Source organism: Clupea harengus, chromosome 7, assembly GCF_900700415.2.
Source record: "Clupea harengus chromosome 7, Ch_v2.0.2, whole genome shotgun sequence".
NCBI classification, from domain to species: Eukaryota; Metazoa; Chordata; class Actinopteri; order Clupeiformes; family Clupeidae; genus Clupea; species Clupea harengus.
The window spans coordinates 7,733,767-7,755,966 of NC_045158.1; the positions used below are offsets into that span (position 1 = coordinate 7,733,767).

Consider the following 22,200-nt stretch of genomic DNA (forward strand, 5'->3'; position numbering starts at 1 on the left):
GTGGGACTCAAAGTAACAAGCAGTTGTGACGATGCTCGGTTAATACAGGGCTAACAAGCCACTGGAGCAAGTGGTTTTCTCTCAGCTTCGGTCATCATTCACACACACCCACACACACAGAGAGAGATAGAGAGAGAAACACCACCTACTGAATTTTTTTATGATATCCCTGTCTGTTCCCTTAGAGTGATTCCTCTCATCCGTTGCAGTGCTCTCCATCTCTCTCTCTCCATTCAGCTTTCTCTCCATCTGCTGATGGGCCTCATCTGTGTCGCTAGGCACAGGTGGATGCCACCATTCATTGACTAACACACTGCAGTGATGCACTCTCTCTCTCTCTCTCTCTATCTCGCTCTCTCTCTCTCTCTCTCTCTCTCTCCGCAACATTGGGATAGGCAACATTGCCATCAACAGTCAAGGAACAATAAAATGCAACTAGATTTGTTATAGACTTTTGTATCTGACACAGAAATGAGCTCGACATGCCCAGACAATGGTTCTCAGTAATGTTACCTAATTATGTTGCCCAAAAAAGTAGCACACTGTATCATTAGCATCTCCCACTCTCTCTCATACTGTTCTACAGGAGACACCTGAGAGCCCACAGAACCCCAGTAGCATTGCACAGACCTCTGCCAGGAGAACACAGATGGAATACAACCCCTGAGATCAGCACAGTCAGTGAGCTAACAGCTGAACATCCACCAGTGCAGCAGTTCCAAAGCAACAGAAAATCAACATATGTGGAGACAGTTATTAGCTTGAAACCTCCTTTGAGTTGTTCTCTTGATTGTGGTTACTGACTGGTTGTAATGTAACTAAGTAACTAGCTCCCACCCAAACCTTTACATGCTGTCCTGCGGGTTTTAAACGTGGCATGTAACAATGCAATTCAGCCAGAGTTGCCAGTTGAACACGTAGACATGGTGGGAAAGTCATCCATAACCAATGAATCACTCTGCTTATGCACTCTGCTTAGGCCTCGATTCCAATGATTGTGTGTTGGATGTGTTGGAAGTGTGATACTCATCCTTTCTTGTTCACAGCACAAAAACAGCATTACTCCCAAAGATATTTCCATGAGATGTTAGACACAATTAAGCCGATTTCAATTGACGCCGCAAAACAGAATGTACGTGAAGTTAATTCAAACGAATCTGTATACAAAAGTCCAATGACTATTACTGAATCACTTACAGGCTTTGACTGTACCAGCCCCTTGACACATCAGTTTAGACTAGATAAAGGTTTTAATCCAATGAGGCAATGCCCAGTTTATCTCCAGAAGAAGTGAATGAATCCATTCATACACATTCACTGGAAACATTTCTGCATAGCATGAGAAATACTCCCAGGTGGTGACTCAGTGATCAAAGAGAACAGTAGCAGCCAGGGCATTTGAATTCCTAATTCAGGGCTCATCGCAAACAGATTATTGCAAAACAATTACTATGCACAATAAAGTGCCCTGTGATGTTTAGGAAATCACAGACTGTGCTACCATACCAAGAGCAAAGCTCTCTCTCTCTCTCTCTCTCTCTCTCTCTCTCTCTCTCTATATATATATATATATATATATATATATATATATATATCTTTTACCGCCAACCAGTCATGCTGGTGGGGGGGGGGGGGTCTATCAGATTGAAGTGGTATCGCTCTCATTTTAATTAAAACTGCCCCCCGCCCCCCTTGTAATCTCCCTCACTAGCAAGTCAAGGTTAAGAGGCTTGGCAGCTGAGTAAGGAAACTGTAGACTTAAGACTACAGACTTAAGAATCCTGCATTGTTTTTTTTTAATTCTTCAGTTACGGGGGCATGGAGGTATAGGATAAGGTAGACACTGATGAGAAAATCCAAAACGCAAAGAACATGACTTACCACGTAACAGTTTAGAGATAGTAGGAGATTCAACTGCACCTCCGCGTTATGTAATGCCATGACAAGAAACAGGGGGAGAAAAAAAGAGAGTAAAATTAGAACAAACGCAGAAGGCAGAAGAACTTGATCTTATCGCCATGACAACTGCATGGGAGCTGTGGTGATGTGGGGCTGGCAAGGGGGAGGAGGCGGTTTGGATGGAGCCTCTGTGTGTGTCAGTGTGTGTATGTGTGTGTGTGTGTGTGTGTGTGTGTGTGTGTGTGTGTATGTGTGTGTGTGTGTGTGTGAGTGTGTGAGCATAACCCGCATTGCCACAGAACTTATGCTTTAACTGCATGCAGCTTTGATCTTCAGTTCTCTAAGGGATACAGTGTGTTTCTGTTTTTGGTTTGATGTATTACACAATCATTAAAATGGGTATTTTTCTCTGATAGACATGCACACACACACACACACACACACACACACACACACACACACACACACACACACATACACACACACACACACACACACACACACACACACACACACACACATGCACGCAACCACAACCACTAGTCAACCACAGACATCCATGTCCACTCATACAACATAAAGCTTCCCACTACCTTGGTGATAATTCAATTATTCTTGAAAATCAATATCATACCAAACAATATACTATGCCTGCTGCTAAGACAGATACAACCATCTTCCCCCATGACAAAGACATAATTCTCTCTTACAACCATACCACAATTACACTCATATAAACACAAATACATCCCAACTACAATCATTCACATCAATCACATAGACTTGCTGTGCTCTAACAGCTTTGGTCATGCCCATTAATAGCACCAGCGATGAGTCACCAGGTCCCAGATGGAGTTTGCCTTTTAGGCAGATGGCCAACAGCGTGTGACCAACTGATCCAGGCCTCTCACTTTAGTCAGCTTCACACCTCTGACATATCATCACACGACAATGTGACAACAACCCAACCCAAGGAGCTCACCATGTCTCACGCAGCACACAGAAAGTAAGATGGTACAGTGGTTTTCAGCTCAGTATGTAAACCAAAAAAGGCAACAGTTCACCAATCTCAGGCACTGTACCTTTCTTCCTCACCCTTCTTGAGTTCTCCTTTTTAGCAACTGGTTTCAGAATCAGAACCTAAGAAATCAAAGGCCATCAAATTATGATGACCCAGTTTTGTCACACAGCAATAATGTCACTGTCTGGGTCATTTTCATATTCATTGCCATGGTCAAATTCCTTCAAAAAAGAATCGAAAAACCTGTCATGTTTTGGGATAATCAATCATTTGCGCTACGGAAGTTGAGTGTGTTGTGGAGATTCCGTGTAGTTTTTGTAAACGCCTTGCTGGTGCTACCGCAGCTCTTCTGCCATCAGAGCTATGTTATGGTGACATTTTCTGGCAATAGTGTCGAATACCCTCTATTCATCTCCATCAGGAAAGGCCAGTGGTGATAGTTAGTCCTCATATTGCTCTTCTGCATTTGACTAGACTGGAGACACTGAAGTCTAAATGAAAGAAAACAGCATATCTAGTTCTGTGAAGACCAGACAGAATCCGCTGGATTGAAGTGCATAAAATGCAAGGATGTATGATTAAAGGAAGGCCATTCTGTAACTTAATTCTGATTGAGTTGTTTTAAAACCCTTCAAAGACAAATCCCAAGCCCCCTTTGGGGAGCCAACTTCAGTCAAGATAGCACACATTAGAAAAAAAAGCCTCTTGTTAGGTTTCGCAGCTCAAAACGCTAACCAGAATGGACTAAACAAATATACACACAACACATGGTCATAGGAACAAAAACATCAAATAGTAACTTTGAAATACCTATTTGAATTTGGCATTCGAACATCATGTAGGCTATACATAAACATACCACCACAGCATGCAAGCATAAACAACTGTGGAATTCTTCAATATCCCTGACTGTGATAACAGGACATGAATTTACCAATGTCATTAACAGAAACAGAACTGAATGACATAATAAATAATTCTAGCGTCTACATCTATGTCTGCATCTATGGTTTCCCTGTCATGATGTCAGTGTTTAAACTTATCTTTTTTTTCTTACAAACATGTCCAAACAGGACCAGGTACAGGACCTCTAGGTCAAACTAAACATTACCCATCATTTAGATCTGTGGGACTGACTCGTTGATATGCGAGTATTAGCGCGCTGCACCATCCAGCCTGTCCCTGCTCACCAAATACCCTTACAGCGATAGTCATATTCCAGCGGTTGCTGATCCCATAAGCATAGGACCTGGGCTGTATCCCTCGCCTCTGGTGTTACGTAAAATCATCGCATCACTCTGGAGAATAATCTCAAATGTAATAAAAGATCCCTTAAGCATTAAATGGTCCAAGCATCAACTACATTTTAGACTACGGTTCCTCGACATATAGCAATTAATTAGGTCAAGGAATTCACGAATTAGCAACGGCAAAAAGTCGTTCTGGCGTTGACAGGTTTGTGAAGCAACACGACGCGGTCATCGCACTAAGCAGCCAGTCAGCATCCAAGGATAACGTGGGCGCTTGAACATCAGTATACCAAAAATATCACTGTAGTCAAGGGTTTTCCGATCATCTCATCGCACATTTTAAGTACAACATAAATTAATATAACAAACGTCAAGTGTCTTACCTTTCACACACCTACTGTTTCACTCTTCAGAAATGTCAACCTCAACCTTTCGTGGATGCAGCCAGACGACTAATCTCCTCTCGCATTTAATATCCGGAGCGCGACTATCAAGTGTGTTTCTGAATAACACTGAAATAAGATCTTTAAATGTAATAGTGCTTTAGATCCAAACAAAACACTTTACTGTCAGCCACCCACATTTACCAGAACTGGTGAGTCTGTACGTTCTGACAAATTGCGAGCTGTGCAGACAGATAGCGGCAGCGTGCCTCCTGCCGCTGACCACTGGCGCAATCCATTTCGACACCGGGGGGTATCCGATAAACATGACAGTGCACATTTCCTTGGTGAAGGTGACAAACAAATCAGGGCTTGTGTGAATGCTTGTGTGACGGTAAATTGATTTTTAGGTGGTGGGTACATCAAACAAATAATAATGACAAACAGCGACCATTTACAGAATGTTTACAGTCCATTCTCCTAAGTCGTGGGACAACACTATAGCAATTTTTGAGTTGGATGTGAGAAAGTTAACTAACATAAGCACAAATTGCATTTTAGATAATTGGCCTTTGTCTTTGCTCCCTGACACCATGCACGCCGTTGCGATTTTAAGCGCACACGTCAGCATACGCTGACATTTCGGCTCAATTTCATTTCTGCAGTTGCTGACTATTTTCAAACAAGCTACAAAGTAGATCCACTGTATTACCTCGTCACTTGTAACTTTTACATTTTTCATATGCACAGTATGCACGGCTGGTCTGACCTGAATTCGTTATACTGGTGAAGTGCACTGGCACATGCTCATTCATTCAAAAAAACTGAGGTCATATGCTTTCTGTTGGTAGTGGCAGAGTCTCTCAACAACACTACATGCCTTAAGGGTCCAGGCATTTATGCCAAAGAAACTAGTCTGGAGTGACTGCACCACAGACCTCACTCGTGAACCAACTCAGGCTTATAACAATAGAATTATACTGAATAGAATACTGAAGGATGCTACTAATGTCCATTTACAAAGAATCTTCATTGGTGATTTAAACAAAAACATATTTAACATCTAATTCAGAGAACTTACAGAGTTTTTAATGACACAATGTTTTTATAATGAGCACAAGTGCAATTAAACACTATTTAATTCCACTACTATTGTTTGGAATAAGAATTTAGGATATTGTGTCTTTTGGAGAAACACCACAGATAATGATTGTTTTGTTTCCTCCTTTATTTGTCCTTGCATGAAAAACAGTTTTGTGTGTGTGCCTGAACTGGAAGTATTAAATTCCCTATTGCCCTCTCCTCTTCAATTTGCTTCCTTCCGATCCTCTCCTTTCTTCCACTCCTCTCCTCCCTGTCTCCTCCACTCCCTCCCCACTCGTTTCTCTTCTCTGCCCTCCTCTCCTCTCTCCTCTCCTTTCCACCTCCTCTCCATCAGGGCTTCCAGGAGATGACATGGATGGCCGTTTCAGCAGCGCGCTGGATGATGGGCTCTGGATGACTGAGGCGGGTCCTCAGCAGTGGCAGGTGCTCCAGCAGATCCAGCCTAGCGGGGGGGGCTTCTGCCAGGCAGGTGAGGGCACGCAGGGCATTGGCACTCACCGCACGGATGTCACTCTTCACCAGGCCCAGCAGGGGAGGGATGGCACCGGCCTCCAGTGCCTGGTATTTACCTGAGGACGACAATGGGGAGATCACGCACTGGAGGTGGAGATTAATTCATTTTGAAATGGCCTATTTCTGAGTGAGAGGAAGGAGAGATTGGACGTGACTCCTCCTCATACATCTGGGGATATCATTCATGTGATACAGACATTATAAATTATAAACACCACCAGCTGTTGAACTAGATGCTGGTAAAGTAATGTTGCTGCTTAACCAAATGGGCCAACTAGTTTAACCAGCCAGAATGGCATGATCTTCTGTTTGACTGATCTGTTGTCCTTTATGGGCTCACACCGTGGGATGCTCTGGACTGCAGCCTGCCTTAGCCTTATTGTAATTAAACCCTTGTGCTCAGCCTAGGCACTACTTCACATTAAGCTGTAGGTGTTGTCATTAAGACCTCACTTTAAAAAGGGAGATACCACTAGCAGTGCATAAACTTGGACTTACAAATAGCTAGCCAACATGTCCATGTAAGCTAAAGTAAAAGTATAGAAAATGTCATTATATTAGTACCTACAATTTCTAAAACTGGTAAACTTTCGATAGAAGTCCAATTTGGTTCTCCTGGCTCCTGAAATAGATAGTTCCTCAGTACAATATAAGACAGTGTGCTAACTACACTACCAACAACATACAAGATGGTGCATGGTGGAACTGATGACCCGGGTTTGATTCCCGACCGCCGCAAGGTGTCTCTGTAAGTTGCTTTGGATAAAGGCGTCTGCTAAATATCTGACCTTTACTTTTACAAGAGTATACTACTAATACTAATTCAGGCATACAAGCACAGACCCGTTCATACCTCGCATAGTCAGCTCTGACCATAATCTGGTCCATTTTACCAAAGGGTCGTACCTCTGGTGATGACGGCGGTGTTCATGATGGTCCCTGCAGCACTGGCACTGACTTCTGGGTCCTTATCTGACAGCAGACGGACCAAGACAGGCAGAACATTCTCCTCACACACACGCTGCTTCCCCTCAATAGGAACGCTGATAGAGGCAGAGAGAAAGAAAGCCAGACAGATAAAAAGATGGAGGGAGAAAGAGAGAAAAAGAATATATCATGAGGAAGAAGTGATATAATTAGAGAGAGGAAAAGCATAGGCTGTCAATAAAGTTCATTCTCTCATTGTGTATGTACATTTTCTTAAGCATTGTGTACAAGTAATGAGGCAAAAATACTGGGTAGTATACATAAAAGTTCAAAGGACAAACCAGGATGCATGTAAGCACTACTAATACAAACCAAGCCTCTGTGAGCTCTCGCTCTCTATCTCTCGCTCTCTCTCTCCCTCTCTCCCTCTCTCTCTCTCTCTCACTCTCTCTCTCTCTCACTCTCTCTCTTTCTCTCTCTCTCTCACCCTCTCTCTCTCTCACTCTCTCTCTCCCTTTCTCACCCTCTCTCTCTCTACCTCTATCTCTTACCCCTTTCTCTCTCTCTCTCTCTCTCCCTCTCTCTCTCTTACCCTCCCTCTCTCTCTCTCTCTCTGTCTCTCTCTCTCTCACCTGATGCCCACCATGGCACTGGCAGCAGCTCGTCGGATGGCGAGCGACTCGCTGGCGAGCTGCTCACGCAGGATGGCCACACCGTTGCTCTGGAGCGCAGGTATCGCGTTCACCTGCACACAGCAGCTCAGCGTTCCCAGCAGCAGCGCCCGGATGTCCACGCTCTCCATCGTCACCTTCTCCACCAGGTTATGCACCAGGTTGTGAGCCACTATACAGGCCGCCCCTGCCATAGATCAGCAAATGGAAAAACTGTGCACATTTGTACAATAACAATGGAACTTGGAGCAGTGATGTATGGAAAATGTGCCTCTGTCAGGGTTTCCAACAGTGATGGGATTAGTAAAATCTCATTCTCCAGGCAACATTTTATTCAATTACAATTAGTAGGTACAACCTGTGGAATAAAATATGCAATTTGGTGTACTTGTAAGTTGTGAAAAGTCATGGAAAATGTTGAAATTTTGCCAATGAAAATGGGTGGAAACGCTGCACTGTAGAAAACGTGTTGTAATGGGGAGTTCCAATCAGCTGCATTATGAAGTACAAATATACTGTATATACCAATATATGATACACAGAGAAGACTCAACAGCACATCCCAAACATGTAACAGTACAGAGTTCTAGGATATTCATTTTATACAAGAAATAATAAGAGACCTTCCCTGACTGACCTGCAGGAAATTCGGCCACCATTTTTAGAGCTCTGTGCATGTTCCTTCTGCAGGCATCCACTGGCTCGTCGAGCAAATCAGACAGAGGACCCACCACGTTGTATCTGAGAAAGGCCTCCCTGCACACAGAAAAACACATAATAGTCCTGGGTTTGTTCTGTGAACATTAAACAAGTCAGCCACAAATGAATGAGTTACTCACAATAACTCACCTGCCTACATTGTGTGTGGCCAGTAGGTATAGCACCTCTGTGGTTTTGGTCCTCACAGCAGCATCCTCATCTTTCAGAAGAACCTTTAGTATCTCCAGAGAGTCTGAGACATATTACAGCCACATTCCGTAACTTACCCAACACTACTTCATACATTCACATTCAGGTGTTTTTATGTATTAGTCAAATTGTTTGTCAAATAGTGACAACACAAACGGCACTATATATTTTTACGATTATTAATTAGAATATTTTAGGATTAGCATCTATATTAGGATATATAGGATTACATATAAAAGTGGACAAGTGCAGACATCAAACTTGAGTGCCCCTACCCTACCTTTTTGAATAGTCTCATAGGCCCGCTCCGGATCGTGGACAAGATCACAGAGAGCGGCGAGCGCCCTCTGGCGTATGTATAGCCGAGGGTCCTGTAAGTCCATGGACAACCGAGGAAGTGCTCGATTCCCGAAAGCTACTGGTGCTTTTGTTGAGTCTAAAAGCGGGGGTAGTTGCTCTGAAATCCGTGGGCTGCCCATTTTCTTCTGGCAAAAGTACCGAGCCCTTCGCACTAACTTCAAAAGAAAATAGTATAAAATGTTTAACGTTAAGGTAGTCTCTAGTTAACGTGTTTAAGGGCACATCATCGAACGTTTAACGTTAATGTTAGCTAACTAGCACTATACGGTTACACTCTTGCACGAATAATTATACCCTTCACATAATTATGAAATCAGGAAAATTCCTAAATGAAGCCTGTTGTTAACGGAACAATGCATGTATGTTTTATATTTGGATAGAAAAAAACTTGTCTACTTACTTACTTCCAACAACAGATGATTGTGCTGCTTCTTAATTACGCCAAGAAAACACCGTTGTTCATTGGCAACAACGTAAGAAGTGTATCCTAGCGTACGTTCCTGAGAAACAGAACGCACATTGTTAGGTTACGTGTGTCATTCATCTTCGTGAAAGTTTGCGTCTCAATTAAGCCTACTGTATTTTTTAACATCGTTATGATTTATTTGAAAACAATCTTTTCACAGTCTCTTTAGGAAAACGTTCTGCATAAGTGGACTTTGCAAACAACTGGGTTGTCATTCAAACAAATGCTTAATGTGTAATGCTTAATGTGTTTGTTTGAATGAAGAACCAACTTCACCAAACAATTAAAAGCTGTTCAATATCTCGGAGTATTGAGCCTATTAAATCGGCTACAGATTCACTCGTACTTTAGTCTCATGTTTTTTCTTAAACTGGGAAATTAAACATTTGAAATGTGTCCATATTTAAACTAGAAAACACTGTTCATTCCCGCAGGCAACAGTGATATCCAGCATTCACTGAGGCTTACTGACTCTGAAACAGTGGGTTAGAATTATTAATGAATCAGCATCTGAACTGTACCTTATTTCTTGAGTGCTCAGTGCCACTCAGACCCTTGGAAATACAGCATGCCTGTCATATAGTAACACTTTATTTCAGTTTTTCAATAGGCAGTAAACCAATGCTTTAGTATTTATTTGTGAAAAGGAAGACAGGAAAGGAAGAAAAGCACAGTGTTAGCTCTTCCAACAGAGAAGAGTGAGGATGAGCAAGTTGGCAGTGATGAGGATAACGACATTGACGTGTGTAGTGGATGGAGGGAGGGGTGAGTGCTCTCTCCCTTCAATAGAAATAGTGTAAGAAGTGGGTCGGCTTGCCGTGGGGCCATCAGAGGCTTGCCCGGTGCGTCCCCGGTATGAACCGTACAAGTTACCCCAGGATAGGTTGACCCTTGTGTGAGGGACCCCAGAGATGGATGAAGTACTAGTGATTGGGCTCCCTGGGATGGTAGAAGTATGGTAGGGGTCTGTGTGGGACGCCTGCATGTCCCTGTGTGTGTGAAGGGCATAGGCGCACCTCCTGCAGGGGAGGGCTGTGTGACTGTGGTGTCGCTACGGTTGAGTATTCACTCTGACTGCCAGAACCCCCGGACAGATTTGAAATGAAAGTAAAAACAGACATGAATTACATCTAAATGATGTGAAAATATTCAATATAAACAGTTATGTCTCTGTAAGTTTTCAAGACAGATTACACTATGTCACAATATTATTAATGTCATCATTGGGCCTATCTTATAGCCCAAATTACAATTGAATTGAATTCATATTATTTTAGGTGTATAAATTGATTTCTCAGAGTAAAATTAAGATAGGCTTTATTTATTATTTTTCTAATGAGACATTTCTTTTCCAAGGAAAACTTAGATTTTACAGCACTTTTCCACTGCAGCCTATTGTTGACATATGGCAACAATTTACCAACTACCCTCATTTAAAAAATGCACTTTTCCCATAATTTAAGTCATTTTAAGTAATAAAAATACAATAAAACATATTTAAATGTATCAGTAATAATTCATGCAGCAGAGGGCTAATCCATATTTAAATTTAAATTAAATTGTTGTCTGATTCTTTTATGGCTTGTTTTAGTGGCTATGTTTGCCATAGAGTTGGATCTGCAGGTCAATGAGCTGTCGCAGAAAGCCGCGGTTGGGAATGATGCCACGACCCTCCTTCACAGTAGTGATGGCATCCACCAAGGTCATGTTGTGCTTCAGCATCAAGTAAGCCAGGACCACTGTAGCGGAGCGACTCACACCTACGTGGCAATGGACCAGGACTTTACCTGAAAATGCAACACAGAATTTAGTTTCCACAGATGATGAAAGCGTAACTGCGTCATAGCATCCACAGACTAAATATAAGTGAGACATGATGACTGAGGTCTGATGTCCTGTTGGTCTAGTAGAGAATTTGGTCTGCTCTCAGACTTTTCTCAGTCTCTATGTAGACTTAAGCATTTAATTTGGCTCATTACTGTGCACTTTGCACTAGAGCAGAAATAACAGCCCCGCCTTACACTGTCTGCAATGCAATGTTATTGGCCTAAAATTATGGCTGTGTGCACCATGTGGTCTGGGTATTTCCCATGAGAACAGGAGCCTAGTGAACACCTGTCTTAGAAGTGCCCAGCACTAAAACACTTTAATGTCCCGTGTTGAAATTGGCAAAGGCATCCACAAACATATGTTGAGGTCTGAGAGGAATCTGCTCACCTCTTCCATTGAGTGCTTTGTGAATGAAGTTAGCAGCCTTGTTGAAGTTTACGCTCATGTCGTATGCAGGAGAATCGTGGGCTTCGATGCCCATGTATGTAATGTTCATGCCTTTGTAGAAGTCGGGGCCCCCACGCCGGGTGCTATGCGCGCAGTTCACAATATGCGAGAAGCCACGGACTGTCAGCTCACTGCGATTTTCTGCGCTATCACTGCAACATGACACATTCATAAATGACTCTATATATGTATAAATACATATATGTATGTTATATATGAGATATGTTTTATATCATACATGCCATATGCAGTTGTTTATGGCAATGTGGCATGCAGGCAACCACCCCAATTATCCAATTACAGCTGAAGTTGTTCAGTGAGCACATGGGATACATGCAACAACAAGTAGTTATAGGCAATTGTTAAATGTAACAACGCTGAACTGCCTGATCTGCATTGAATGTAAATTAATCTGGGTATCATTTGCGAATCTTTAGTTTGTTGTCTTCAATGTTTTATTGGCCCAGTAGAGCTAGACCCACTGAGCCCGGATCAGATTTTGACATGTGCCTAAGTAGACATCTGTCAATCAGACACGTCAAGTAATGTTGCTGGTGATGCTAAATCTTAGTGCCACGTTTATGTAGATTACATGAGGCATGGCCAGACATCATGCAATTTCAGACCTGAAGTTTTAGATTAGACGTCACTTACTAATCCCCTATGTAAAGTCTTGGCCAAACTTCATCGGCATGACTATTGATTACTCTTCCGGTGAAAAGGAGACGCTCGATCTCCATAACGGCAAGTCCAGGAGAACTGTAGTCAATCTCCGGTTTGATTGAACGTCGGGTATCGCTTGTCCAAAGATAATTCCGAGTAGCCATTCTACCGATATTGCGTGCCTGAATATTGATCCAAAGTCTTGATTGCGCGCAGTCGTAGGAATCCAAAACTTTGCGTTTGGTGTCAAATTCTTGTACAATCGCGAATATTAAATTACTTAAATACCGGTTGCTTCGTAGGGGGTGCTCGAATTTTCAAGCTATCAATTCATGGCGTTGTCTGAATATGTCTGGTAGCCCCTGCAGTGCAAGGGGGATATTCTGAGAGCCAAATGTTGGCATGCTATCAAGTCACCCACAAATTCCTAGGTCATTTTACCATACGATAAATTAAACTCTACGAGCGCTGACGGTAAGAGACACTACTGCTGTTACATGTTAGAATTATCCTCTTTAGAATGTAATATGCCAATAATTCGCAAATGTGCCAGTTTGAAGTTCGATATCTGACACGATTTATGACCATTTGCGCATTGAAGTGAGCCTCTTGTTCTAAATAAGGCACAGTCAGTATGAACATATGCCTAGTTAGTGGAAAGAAAGGCGACTCAACGTAGCAACAGATTGCTGTGTCTGACGCAATGTGTTCTAGAAGTAGGCCTATCAAATACAACAGAAGTGAGCACTCCCCTGTGCAATAATACTCAAGTATCAAATGATTCAAAATTGTATCACCTCTCAATAATTGCATTATTTTGACAAGTAGAGTATTTCCTCTAATGAACAATCACTATCAGGCTACTTTAGAAAGACTATATTGAAAATATAGGCCAGAAAGTATAGAAACTCAATGTGACAAAAGGGAATACATCTAGTTAGAAAACATGTATTGAAACAAGTACTGTGAGTACTGTGATTTCCAATTAACCTAAATGCATGATCATTGTTATAAAATGACCCGTGAACAGAACTCTCAATTTCAGACCTATGGGCTGTGTGCATGGCTACATCATGACACCACATGGACGTAATTGCCAGAGGAATTGAAACATACAGGATACAGTAAGATCGGCCACCAACTTAAAATCAGTCGAAACACATGTGCACCAGTAATCAGGAGGTAACATTAGCTGTAGAACAGGCCATAGTGCCACTAATCAAAACCGCAGTGGCAAGGACCTAAAATGACGCCACAGTGCGCTACTTGCCCTGAAGAACAGACAGCAAGTGCTTCAAACTTGGCACAAGGGCTATTGGAGTTTCTGTGACAGCTCAGACAGTGCAAAAGACAACGTCAACCTTAATGGACGGCGTCCAAGAAAAAAAAACCTTGCTTGCTCTTCGGCAGAAGACTGCAAGATTAAACTTTGCTAAAGAAAATGAAAATAGTCCTGATCAATATTGGAACCACATGCTTTGGTCAGATAAGATAAATATGTTCACCTCTGATGGGGTCCAGCATGTTTGAAGGAATCAGAATTTAAGGTTCAGAGTTAATAATGAGTTAATAATGATAAACCATAGTCAATAATTCAATGCATCTTATATCTAGTTGTAATTGTGTTTTAATTTGGACTTAGGTTAGAATGGTTGAATATTCTGGTAGAGAGAGACGTTGTCTGAGGGAGGTATGAAAGGGTCAGTCAATGGCTCAGAGACTTGTGCTCATGAATACAGGGTGACACCCCTTATACTCAGAAGGCATTTAACTGAAATCTTTCAATGGCTTATTAGAAGATTCTTAGGTTGAGCTCCGTATGAGTGAACTTCGGTCTGGGTCCCTTGGTTGCGCACCATTGTACAAGATTAAGCCTGTTTTCTGAACTGATCATAACTCAGACTAAGTCTCCAATATATGGTATAACAATAATACTATCATCATGTAGTACACAAAGCACGGAGGTGGAAGTGTGATGAGAGGCTGCTTGACTTCAGAAAGTGGTGGGGAGATGACATTTGCAGATGACACCATGAATCTCTTTGGATATACCAAAATACTGTCTGATAAGATGACTCCCAGTCTCCAGAAGCTCGGTAGAAGAGGAATATCCAAAGCACACTATACTTAAATCACGTAAGAGTTTCCAAAGGGAAAAAAGTAAAAACTATGACCTGGCTGACTGTTGTCATGTTGCCTGACTTGAATCCAATTGCGCACATTTAGGGTATTTAAAAAAAATGTGTGGCACTACAATGACAAAGCAAGACAGCAAATAAGTTACTTACTAGTCCAGCCAGCTCTGAATTTCACTTACTGTATATCCCCTTGTGTCTCCTACCTCCCGAAGAGATTTGAGTCCCTCACCAAAAATAAAGGTGGCCATGCAATGTTTTGGAGAACATAAGATTATAATCTTGAATACTGGCCTTTATTTCATGCAGTTCCTACTGTGGGGCCTGTATTTTTAATATCGAAAATCTATACTGTTAAGTCTTGAATTTCACAAGAGCAAATACCCTACTGTTCAACTTTACAATGCAATTACTCGAAGATGATACAATTATGAATCATTTGACATTTAAGTGATTGCACAAGGGTGCACTCACTTCGGTTGTATACTGTGACCCATTAGTTGAATGTATCTGAGGCTTAAAATGTGAACCGCCTAAGTTAAGTAATATCCTTTAATGTTTTTAATACTATGTTTTAAGGTGCAATATGGCTTGTTTTTGCTGTGTAAAACAAAAAAGCTTCTTGACTTACAATAATACTGCAATTCTGATGGTAAACCTTTTCAAATAGTGCATCTAGAATGTCTATGTTTGGCTTTTTATTGCATTTCATTTTCATAAAAAGTGTATATATATAAAAAAAATGTAATGCATAAAAAAACCTTTATCAAAAAACTACAACATTGGGGTGATCTTTCAGTTGTTTTTCTTTTCATGGGTTATGGTACTCTGAACGTCATCTTATGTGGAGGTGAATGAGGACAAAATTTGGCTTTGACTTTACAGGAAGATAATAAAACCATAGAGAGCATTATATTGTCAAAACAACTGCTCTACACTTTGATAATTTACATTTACATTTAGCAGACGCTTTTATCCAAAGCGACTTACAAGTTTGTATATACATTTTACATCTACACTGATGGCACACTGCACATCAGGAGCAATTAGGGGTTCAGTGTCTTGCTCAAGGACGCGTCGACAGTGGGAATCGAACTAGCAACCTTCTGATACAAAACGACTTCTCTACCTCCTGAACCACTGTCGCCCCTAGATAATAGTAAAGAAAGAAAAGATTATGCCAAAGACAAGACATAAGGATGGGATAAATAACACCCACTAACACCATTAGTCTTCAAGGGCAGGTTTTTGCTCAAACACTAGCATTCCATGCAGTCTGTCTACTGAAGGAAGTATTCAAAGGCAGGCTGCAGCGGATCATTCAGTCAGCCGAGAAGGTCTCTCCTAGACCTGTTCCACTCCAGGACCAGCAAGAGAGCATGCAAGATCATCGCTGATCCTTCCCATCCCAGTCACCACCTATTTCAGAGACTCCCATCCGGCAGAAGGTTCCGGGCTATAAAGACCAAAACCTTGCGCCACCTGAACAGTTTTTTCCCTGCACGTGCCCAAATTCTTTATTATTATTTAATATTCTATCTTGTAAAACATTTGTCTTTTATTCTTGTTTTTGCTATTTTGTTGGTATGCTATGTGTTTTATGTCCTATGCACCAACCACACCAGGTTAATTTCCTGTGTGTGTAAATATAATGTGTAAATAATTATGATTCTGATTCTGGAATGAGGTATTTTGTAGGAAGAGCCTATGAACAACTAATCCTGATACAGAATGCCAGCTATTGTCAAAAATACAAATCTATCCAGACATACCCTAATGATGACAGCTGAAAGAAAACGTGATTTTTCTGTACATTCAATGGATCTTGATTCTGTATTAAAGGGTCTTTTCTATGCATTTTTTAGAACCTGAATATGTAATTCATTTCAATGAACAGGTTCAAACAACCAAGACAATTATTTAACGCTATATTATCGATCCCTTTGTATTGTAAGACTGAAAGTGCTTTTGTTTTTGAACAGAGAACAATACAACACGTGAGAAAATAAGGCCACATCACATTAACAATGTCCTGATAGATTTAATGTGAATCACCGCCAATGCTGGTCCCCTACACCCAATAGGGAAACAGCACCCTTGTGTGGTCAAAACCATGCATTACAGATAGAAACAATTGCAGGCAGATTGTTGGTCCTTAGGATTTCTGTGTGTTCTACCTTATACAAATATATCTCTCATGTTGCATGTAAAGTGTAAATACGTATTCATTTCAGTCTGATAGGGAGAGATATTATTTACAGGATTAGAGAGAAATAACACAATGATCAACACAATTCCAATATTACTGTCCATGCACATCTCGAGGGATTTTTTTTTCCTGTTGGACATTTATAAAAGCACCTGCTGCTATTATGGCACAAATCTTTCATAAAGAGAAACAGGGCAGATATGCTTGTGATCCGGAAGAAGACCAGCAGAAAGTGGCCAGGAGGTGACTTTGGTGCAAAGTGTGATGTTAAAGGTACTGTTGTCTGGTTGCTTTGAAAAGGGCCATGTAACAAACCTCTCCCTTTTCTTTCATGTTAATGATGAATATATATATAGATTTATATAGTACACGTTTACACAGGTGTTTTCTCTAAAAAAAAAGAAAAAAAGCCTTACATACATACATACATGTATATACCTCATCAAGAGGTCTAAATATCTTTACTCTTCGGAACAAATCCACGTCCTATTTTCTGACCACTAAAAGTTCTCAATACGATGTGTTAGGGACTCCAGCAGAGAACTTCCAAGAGTAATTTGAGAAATGAACAGATATGAAACCATATTAGAAAGGGCACCAACAGGTGTTTACTTCAAGGCTGTGCCGGGGCAGTCTCTGAATCAGGCTGCATCATCTGTTCAAGTGCAAAAAAAACTAAAACATTCCAGATGATGTAGTAGGAGTTTGTAGATGGAAGGGGCGAAGTCAGTAAAAATCACAGGAGAGAAAAAGGCATTCATCACAAACATGTTGTGAAGGACACGAATGAGCAGAAAAGATACAAAGGACAGTTTCAAATTAGAAAGAGTAACAACAGCATGACGTCACCGCAAAAAAAGCACATCAAGGAGGGAACACGGGTAGAGATGGAATAGGGTTCATTCTTTAAGTTACACGCTTCTCTCTCTGTTGCTTTATAGGTTGTCTATTTTACTGCCGATGCAATATGAGACAGGTCTCAAGTCTCAAACTGAACCATCAGAATCCAAATATTAGTAAAGTATGGTACCGTAATCTCCTGGTTGGTAGCAAATGGCTTTGACCCTACTGCTATAAATTTGCTCTAAGGAATCATGTTGCCAACTCTTGATAGTTTTGGAAAACACTATACATAATCAGATTGAATTAAGAGCATTGGGCAGACGCAAGTGCCCACTGATTAACAGGAAGCACAATTCTTTGGCCAAATGATCCCAGTGTACATCAGCACCCAGTCTGAAACGCAGACCAGGAGAGGAAATTGTCTCAGAGAGATAGAGAACCAAGGATGCTGGGAAAAATATCAGGAGGTGAACACTACCTCCAATGTTTGGAGAGGACGGACACAGCAATGTCTGCATGTTACACATGCTGGTCCAGTAAAAACAAACAAGATTTTCACTGTAACAGGGATCAATCTGGCCAGAAAAAAAAAAAAAAAAACACATCATTAGAAAATAAATGTTGGTGTCTGCGATGACCTGCTAAATTTATGGGCAAAGGCAGTAAGATCTAATTCCATCAAGACTTAAGCATCAAGATATTGAAATCATTACGCATTTGGCGCATTAAGCCAGCCTTATCAACTGCAAAGTACCACATTTTCATCCGTGTTAGATTTGCAGAAAGTAAGCTTCAAGAAAGAAAGCTTCTAAGAGATGACAAAAGGCCCAAGTTGCACATCTCTATTTCATGCCGTCAACTGAAACAGTAAGCGCAAGGGGAAAGGGAGTACAGTGAGCAGAATGCCTGCAGACAACAGAAAAGGGAAATGGAAAAAATAGAGGACCTCAAAATCCAGGGCTCCACATTTTCCTCTCTTTCTTTCTTTCGCATCAGAAGGCCTTCTTCTCCAGCTGGTCCAGTATACCCTGGATCCTCATCACAGCCTCTTTGCGCATCTGTCGGATCATTTCCTGGCCATTGGTCTCTATTGAGTCCAGCTCCAGAAGCTCTTTGGTAAGCAGCTCCTCCAGGTACCGGTAGCCTTTGTCCGTCTTTTTGCCCACAAACTCATCCACGTCCTCCTGCAGCAGCTGTGCCCTGAACAGGACCTGGTGAACGCGGGCCAGACCGGGGTTGTCACTCAGCTGGGGGCCAATCGGAGCTCTGGTTTGGTTGGACGCTGGAGGAGGCTCCGCTTGAGCTGGTTTAGGTTCCTGCACCTTGCCACCTCCCGACTTGTAAAGTTGAGGGGGCGCACTGAACTCTGTGGGCTTGCCCTGGGCTTGGTTTGGCGTGTTGGGTCGAGGTTTGGGCCCCATTGGTTGTGGCCGAGCCTGTGGGTGCTGTCCAGAGAACTGATGGTCCTGAGGGGTTGAAAAAGTGAGGACTTAATGACAGACTGACAGTCTACTCATGTGAAGAATTGAATGTGTATATTGTTCATATTTTTCTTTAAGCTTAATTGTCTTTACACACCAAAAGAAAATGTCATAAATTATTTCTCTGACAAATAGAAAGACAAGTAAAAGAGAAAGGAACAGGTCATAACACGACTTGAGCATGTAGTTACCACATGACTGCCATGACCAAAGACACAATGTCGAGGGTGAGGCCAAACAGCTAACCTGATCCGCACCCTACCCCTCCTAGCAACACTCTACCAATCTTTCTCTAAATCAAAGTAACAGCAAGGCAAAACTGAACGAACAGGCTAAACCCAGCTACAACAGCAACTGCTATCAAAAAGGCTTTCCAATCATTAATCAGTTAGCAAATTTCAGTCATTTAATTTAAAAGTAAGGTTTTCCAGTCAAACAATATAGTGGAAATATGACGAAAGCAAAAAGCAGTGTGTGGGGAAAAAAGCCAACTGCATTTGAGCAACCTGAATTAAGTGTCTTACAGTGCACAGACCAGTGTGCAGTGGGGCCTCCAGCAATTAGTGACCTCTGGTAGCCTTGTGGTGAGCTATGGGCGGTTGCATAAGAGGCTTTAGCCCAGCCCGCTGAGGTCATCCATTATACTTAAGACTCAAAGGAAAAGCTGAAATTCCGACAGCTCTGCTAAGTGTTGATTAAAAATAGACAAAACAAAGTAATTTGCAAGTAATTGCTTACCACAAAGCAAGATATACATTCGGTGGAACTAAGCTGTTCTTCTCTTCTTATATTCCCCAAAACCATACTTGGCAGGTAGACCACTACGTAATATCTCCCATGCTTAATGTATGACAACAGACTTTTCCTTTCAGCAAAGTCTTTCATTATAGATCAGCGATTACATCACTGTGTGAAACCAGGAATCTTAGTCAAGGAATAAGGACCAGTTATGACAAGAATAGAATGCCTCTCATATCACATACCTTGTGCTCATATGGAGGGGGGGCAGGTCCTTGCCACGGTGGGGGATGGGGAGGCCTGACATGGTTGCCATAGGGACCGTGCTGCGTCTGGTTTCCAGGCTGCCATTGCTGTTGTGGGGCTGGGGAAGGGCTATAGCCCCCAGAATGAGGCCAGGCTTCTGGTTGCTGCGGTCTGGAGAGCATGGCCTGCTGCCCCGGGTAAGGAGGATTGGGGGGCATTGTGGGACCCCCCTCCCCATAGTGCTGGTAAGAGCCTGGATGGTAACCAGGGCCCTGAACAATACAACAACATTATACAGGAATACCATCTAACTACACACACACACAAAAGTAAGAGAACACGGGATAAACAAGGAGGAAATTCTGCAAACATTTCTACCACTGCTTCTTCTCAGTGAGGTGAAAACAGGAAGCTTTATACTAACAATTGTGAGGCAAATCATACTTATATAAGTGATACATTCTTTTCTTTACCAACCAGAGTAAAATATAAGTAATGAGCCATACACATACCCCTTGACAATGTTGAACAGGATAGGGTGGTGGGGCTGGCTGTCCTGCGCTTCGTTCAGGGCAGCCTTGATTGTGGTAATGAGGTTGTCTGGGTGGCATTTGATCAGCACAGTAGAACGGATTGGAAGGATGGAGCATGTTTGCAGAGTATTGTCCAGGATTGTAGACGCCATTGGGGTAAGCTGTCATCGGCTGAAACGACACAGACACGACAAAAAGACATGAGAAAAAGTTGACTGGTTCACCCGTCAACTTGGGAATAAAAGAGAACAGTGACATTATGTCACAGTCGGATAGATATGGTACCTGGTAGGGGGGTTGCCCACTGGGCTCCGTGCCTGGAGGACACGCATTTCCATAAGGCCCTGTCGACTGGGGATACCAATAGTTTGCGGGATATCCAGAGTATGGCGTCGAATCCTGCAATGAATAAACAGTGTGACGAGTCAATACTCGAGTATGTACACAAGCCAGACTCTTCGTAAATCACTACCATCACTAACCTGTTGCGAAATAACTTGCATCATACAGCATACAATACAAATGGTGTAATTATAACACATTAGCTAGGTTCGCATTACTTCCCTGTAACACCAGATAACGTTTAAGTGTCGCATTATCTGGCTTACTTAACACAAACTTGGACATAAGCACACAGGCCACACAGACATAAAGGACGGCGTTAATTAACGTTTCAAACCTACCAGAATGTTTGCAAAATATTTTGAATGTTACATTCAAGACATTTGACTATATGAACTGTAAGCTAGCAGCGAGTGTTAGGATATATCGTTAAATAACGCTAACGCTACATTTGGAAAACGAAATGGTTGGGTGTAGCTAACAGAGATACACAATGTAGCTGTGTATTAGCTCACGTTAACTCGCAAATCGGTATTGATGAGCGATCGCTGAAAACACCAAACTGTACATACAAGGTATGTAAGCTGGTTTTAACACATACGTAACGTCTCTCACTAGCTAGAAACCGATGTACTGAAATCAGTGCCAACTCGCTAACTCAAGAGCATGTAGCTTCCCATCACTGGCTACTATTGCTAGCGCTACAATAGCTTCTTTGCTAGCACTAGCACTCGACAGGCTCTGATTACTCCTGTCACCTGAACCGGGCTGATACATTTAAGGTAACTGAGGTTTCTTACAATGTGTGAAATTATAAATTTCCAAAATGCTCAAATTACCATGGTGCCGTTCCAGTTATTGTTCTCGGAGTTCAAATGTGATGGCCACTGCGATTTAGAGCCCGCTTGCATTTGATGCATGACCCAAGCAGGATCTCCACTCCTGTCGTTGCAAGCTGTGTCGTACGCCATTGGCGCAACTCTCGGCACAATCAGAAAGCTTTACAGGAGTTTGCTACCCTGCACTCTCTCCAACCTCTTTCCACCGCAGCTCCAGCCAAACTCGACGTTTCAGAAAAGTCTATTTTACACTGTTCCTTTAAGTTTCCACTTGAGTCACTTCCTTATTCATATAAACTGTTTTACATAACGCTATCCCTATGCGCGTCAGAATACGTTTCATCAAATAAGACCTCAGATACTGCTGTCAGCTGTAGTGAAAGGCTACCAC

The 22,200-nt window shown here is 42.0% G+C and overlaps 4 protein-coding genes across 7 annotated transcripts in view; all 4 read right to left on the reverse strand.

Moving 5' to 3' along the window:
- LOC116221072 (dematin) overlaps positions 1-4,837 on the reverse strand; it is a 35,393-nt gene extending 30,556 nt beyond the window's left edge. Inside the window, exons 1-2 of one of the 3 annotated variants that reach the window (XM_031570350.2) lie at positions 4,554-4,837; positions 1,882-1,914 (exon numbers count right to left, since the gene is read on the reverse strand). The gene's annotated coding sequence lies outside the window, so the exon portion shown is untranslated. Of the gene's footprint in view, positions 1-1,881; positions 1,921-4,553 lie in introns of all 3 variants that reach the window. The other 2 variants (XM_031570349.2, XM_031570348.2) reach the window with 2 other exon arrangements.
- An 802-nt stretch (positions 4,838-5,639) lies between these two features.
- rsph14 (radial spoke head 14 homolog) lies at positions 5,640-9,495 on the reverse strand. Of its 2 annotated transcripts, none has more exons than XM_031569953.2 (7): positions 9,438-9,495; positions 8,958-9,192; positions 8,618-8,720; positions 8,406-8,524; positions 7,730-7,955; positions 7,077-7,213; positions 5,640-6,226 (listed from the first exon to the last, which is right to left on the reverse strand). In XM_031569953.2, exons 2-7 carry the CDS (start codon positions 9,154-9,156, stop codon positions 5,988-5,990), a joined length of 1,023 nt encoding a protein of 340 aa, XP_031425813.1. In that variant the 5' UTR covers positions 9,157-9,192; positions 9,438-9,495; the 3' UTR covers positions 5,640-5,987. The 2 variants fall into 2 exon arrangements, with proteins under 2 accessions (XP_031425813.1, XP_042564078.1); XM_042708144.1 differs by having other exon boundaries at positions 9,442-9,492.
- Positions 9,496-10,133: 638 nt separating this feature from the next.
- Positions 10,134-13,300, reverse strand: LOC105889903 (dual specificity protein phosphatase 26). Its single transcript, XM_012815837.2, has 3 exons — positions 12,435-13,300; positions 11,721-11,932; positions 10,134-11,290 (listed from the first exon to the last, which is right to left on the reverse strand). Exons 1-3 carry the CDS (start codon positions 12,605-12,607, stop codon positions 11,091-11,093), a joined length of 585 nt encoding a protein of 194 aa, XP_012671291.1. The 5' UTR covers positions 12,608-13,300; the 3' UTR covers positions 10,134-11,090.
- A 3,299-nt stretch (positions 13,301-16,599) lies between these two features.
- bag4 (BCL2 associated athanogene 4) lies at positions 16,600-22,171 on the reverse strand. Its single transcript, XM_012815915.2, has 5 exons — positions 21,810-22,171; positions 20,914-21,027; positions 20,608-20,799; positions 20,095-20,367; positions 16,600-19,096 (listed from the first exon to the last, which is right to left on the reverse strand). Exons 1-5 carry the CDS (start codon positions 21,939-21,941, stop codon positions 18,623-18,625), a joined length of 1,185 nt encoding a protein of 394 aa, XP_012671369.1. The 5' UTR covers positions 21,942-22,171; the 3' UTR covers positions 16,600-18,622.
- Positions 22,172-22,200: the final 29 nt, after the last annotated feature.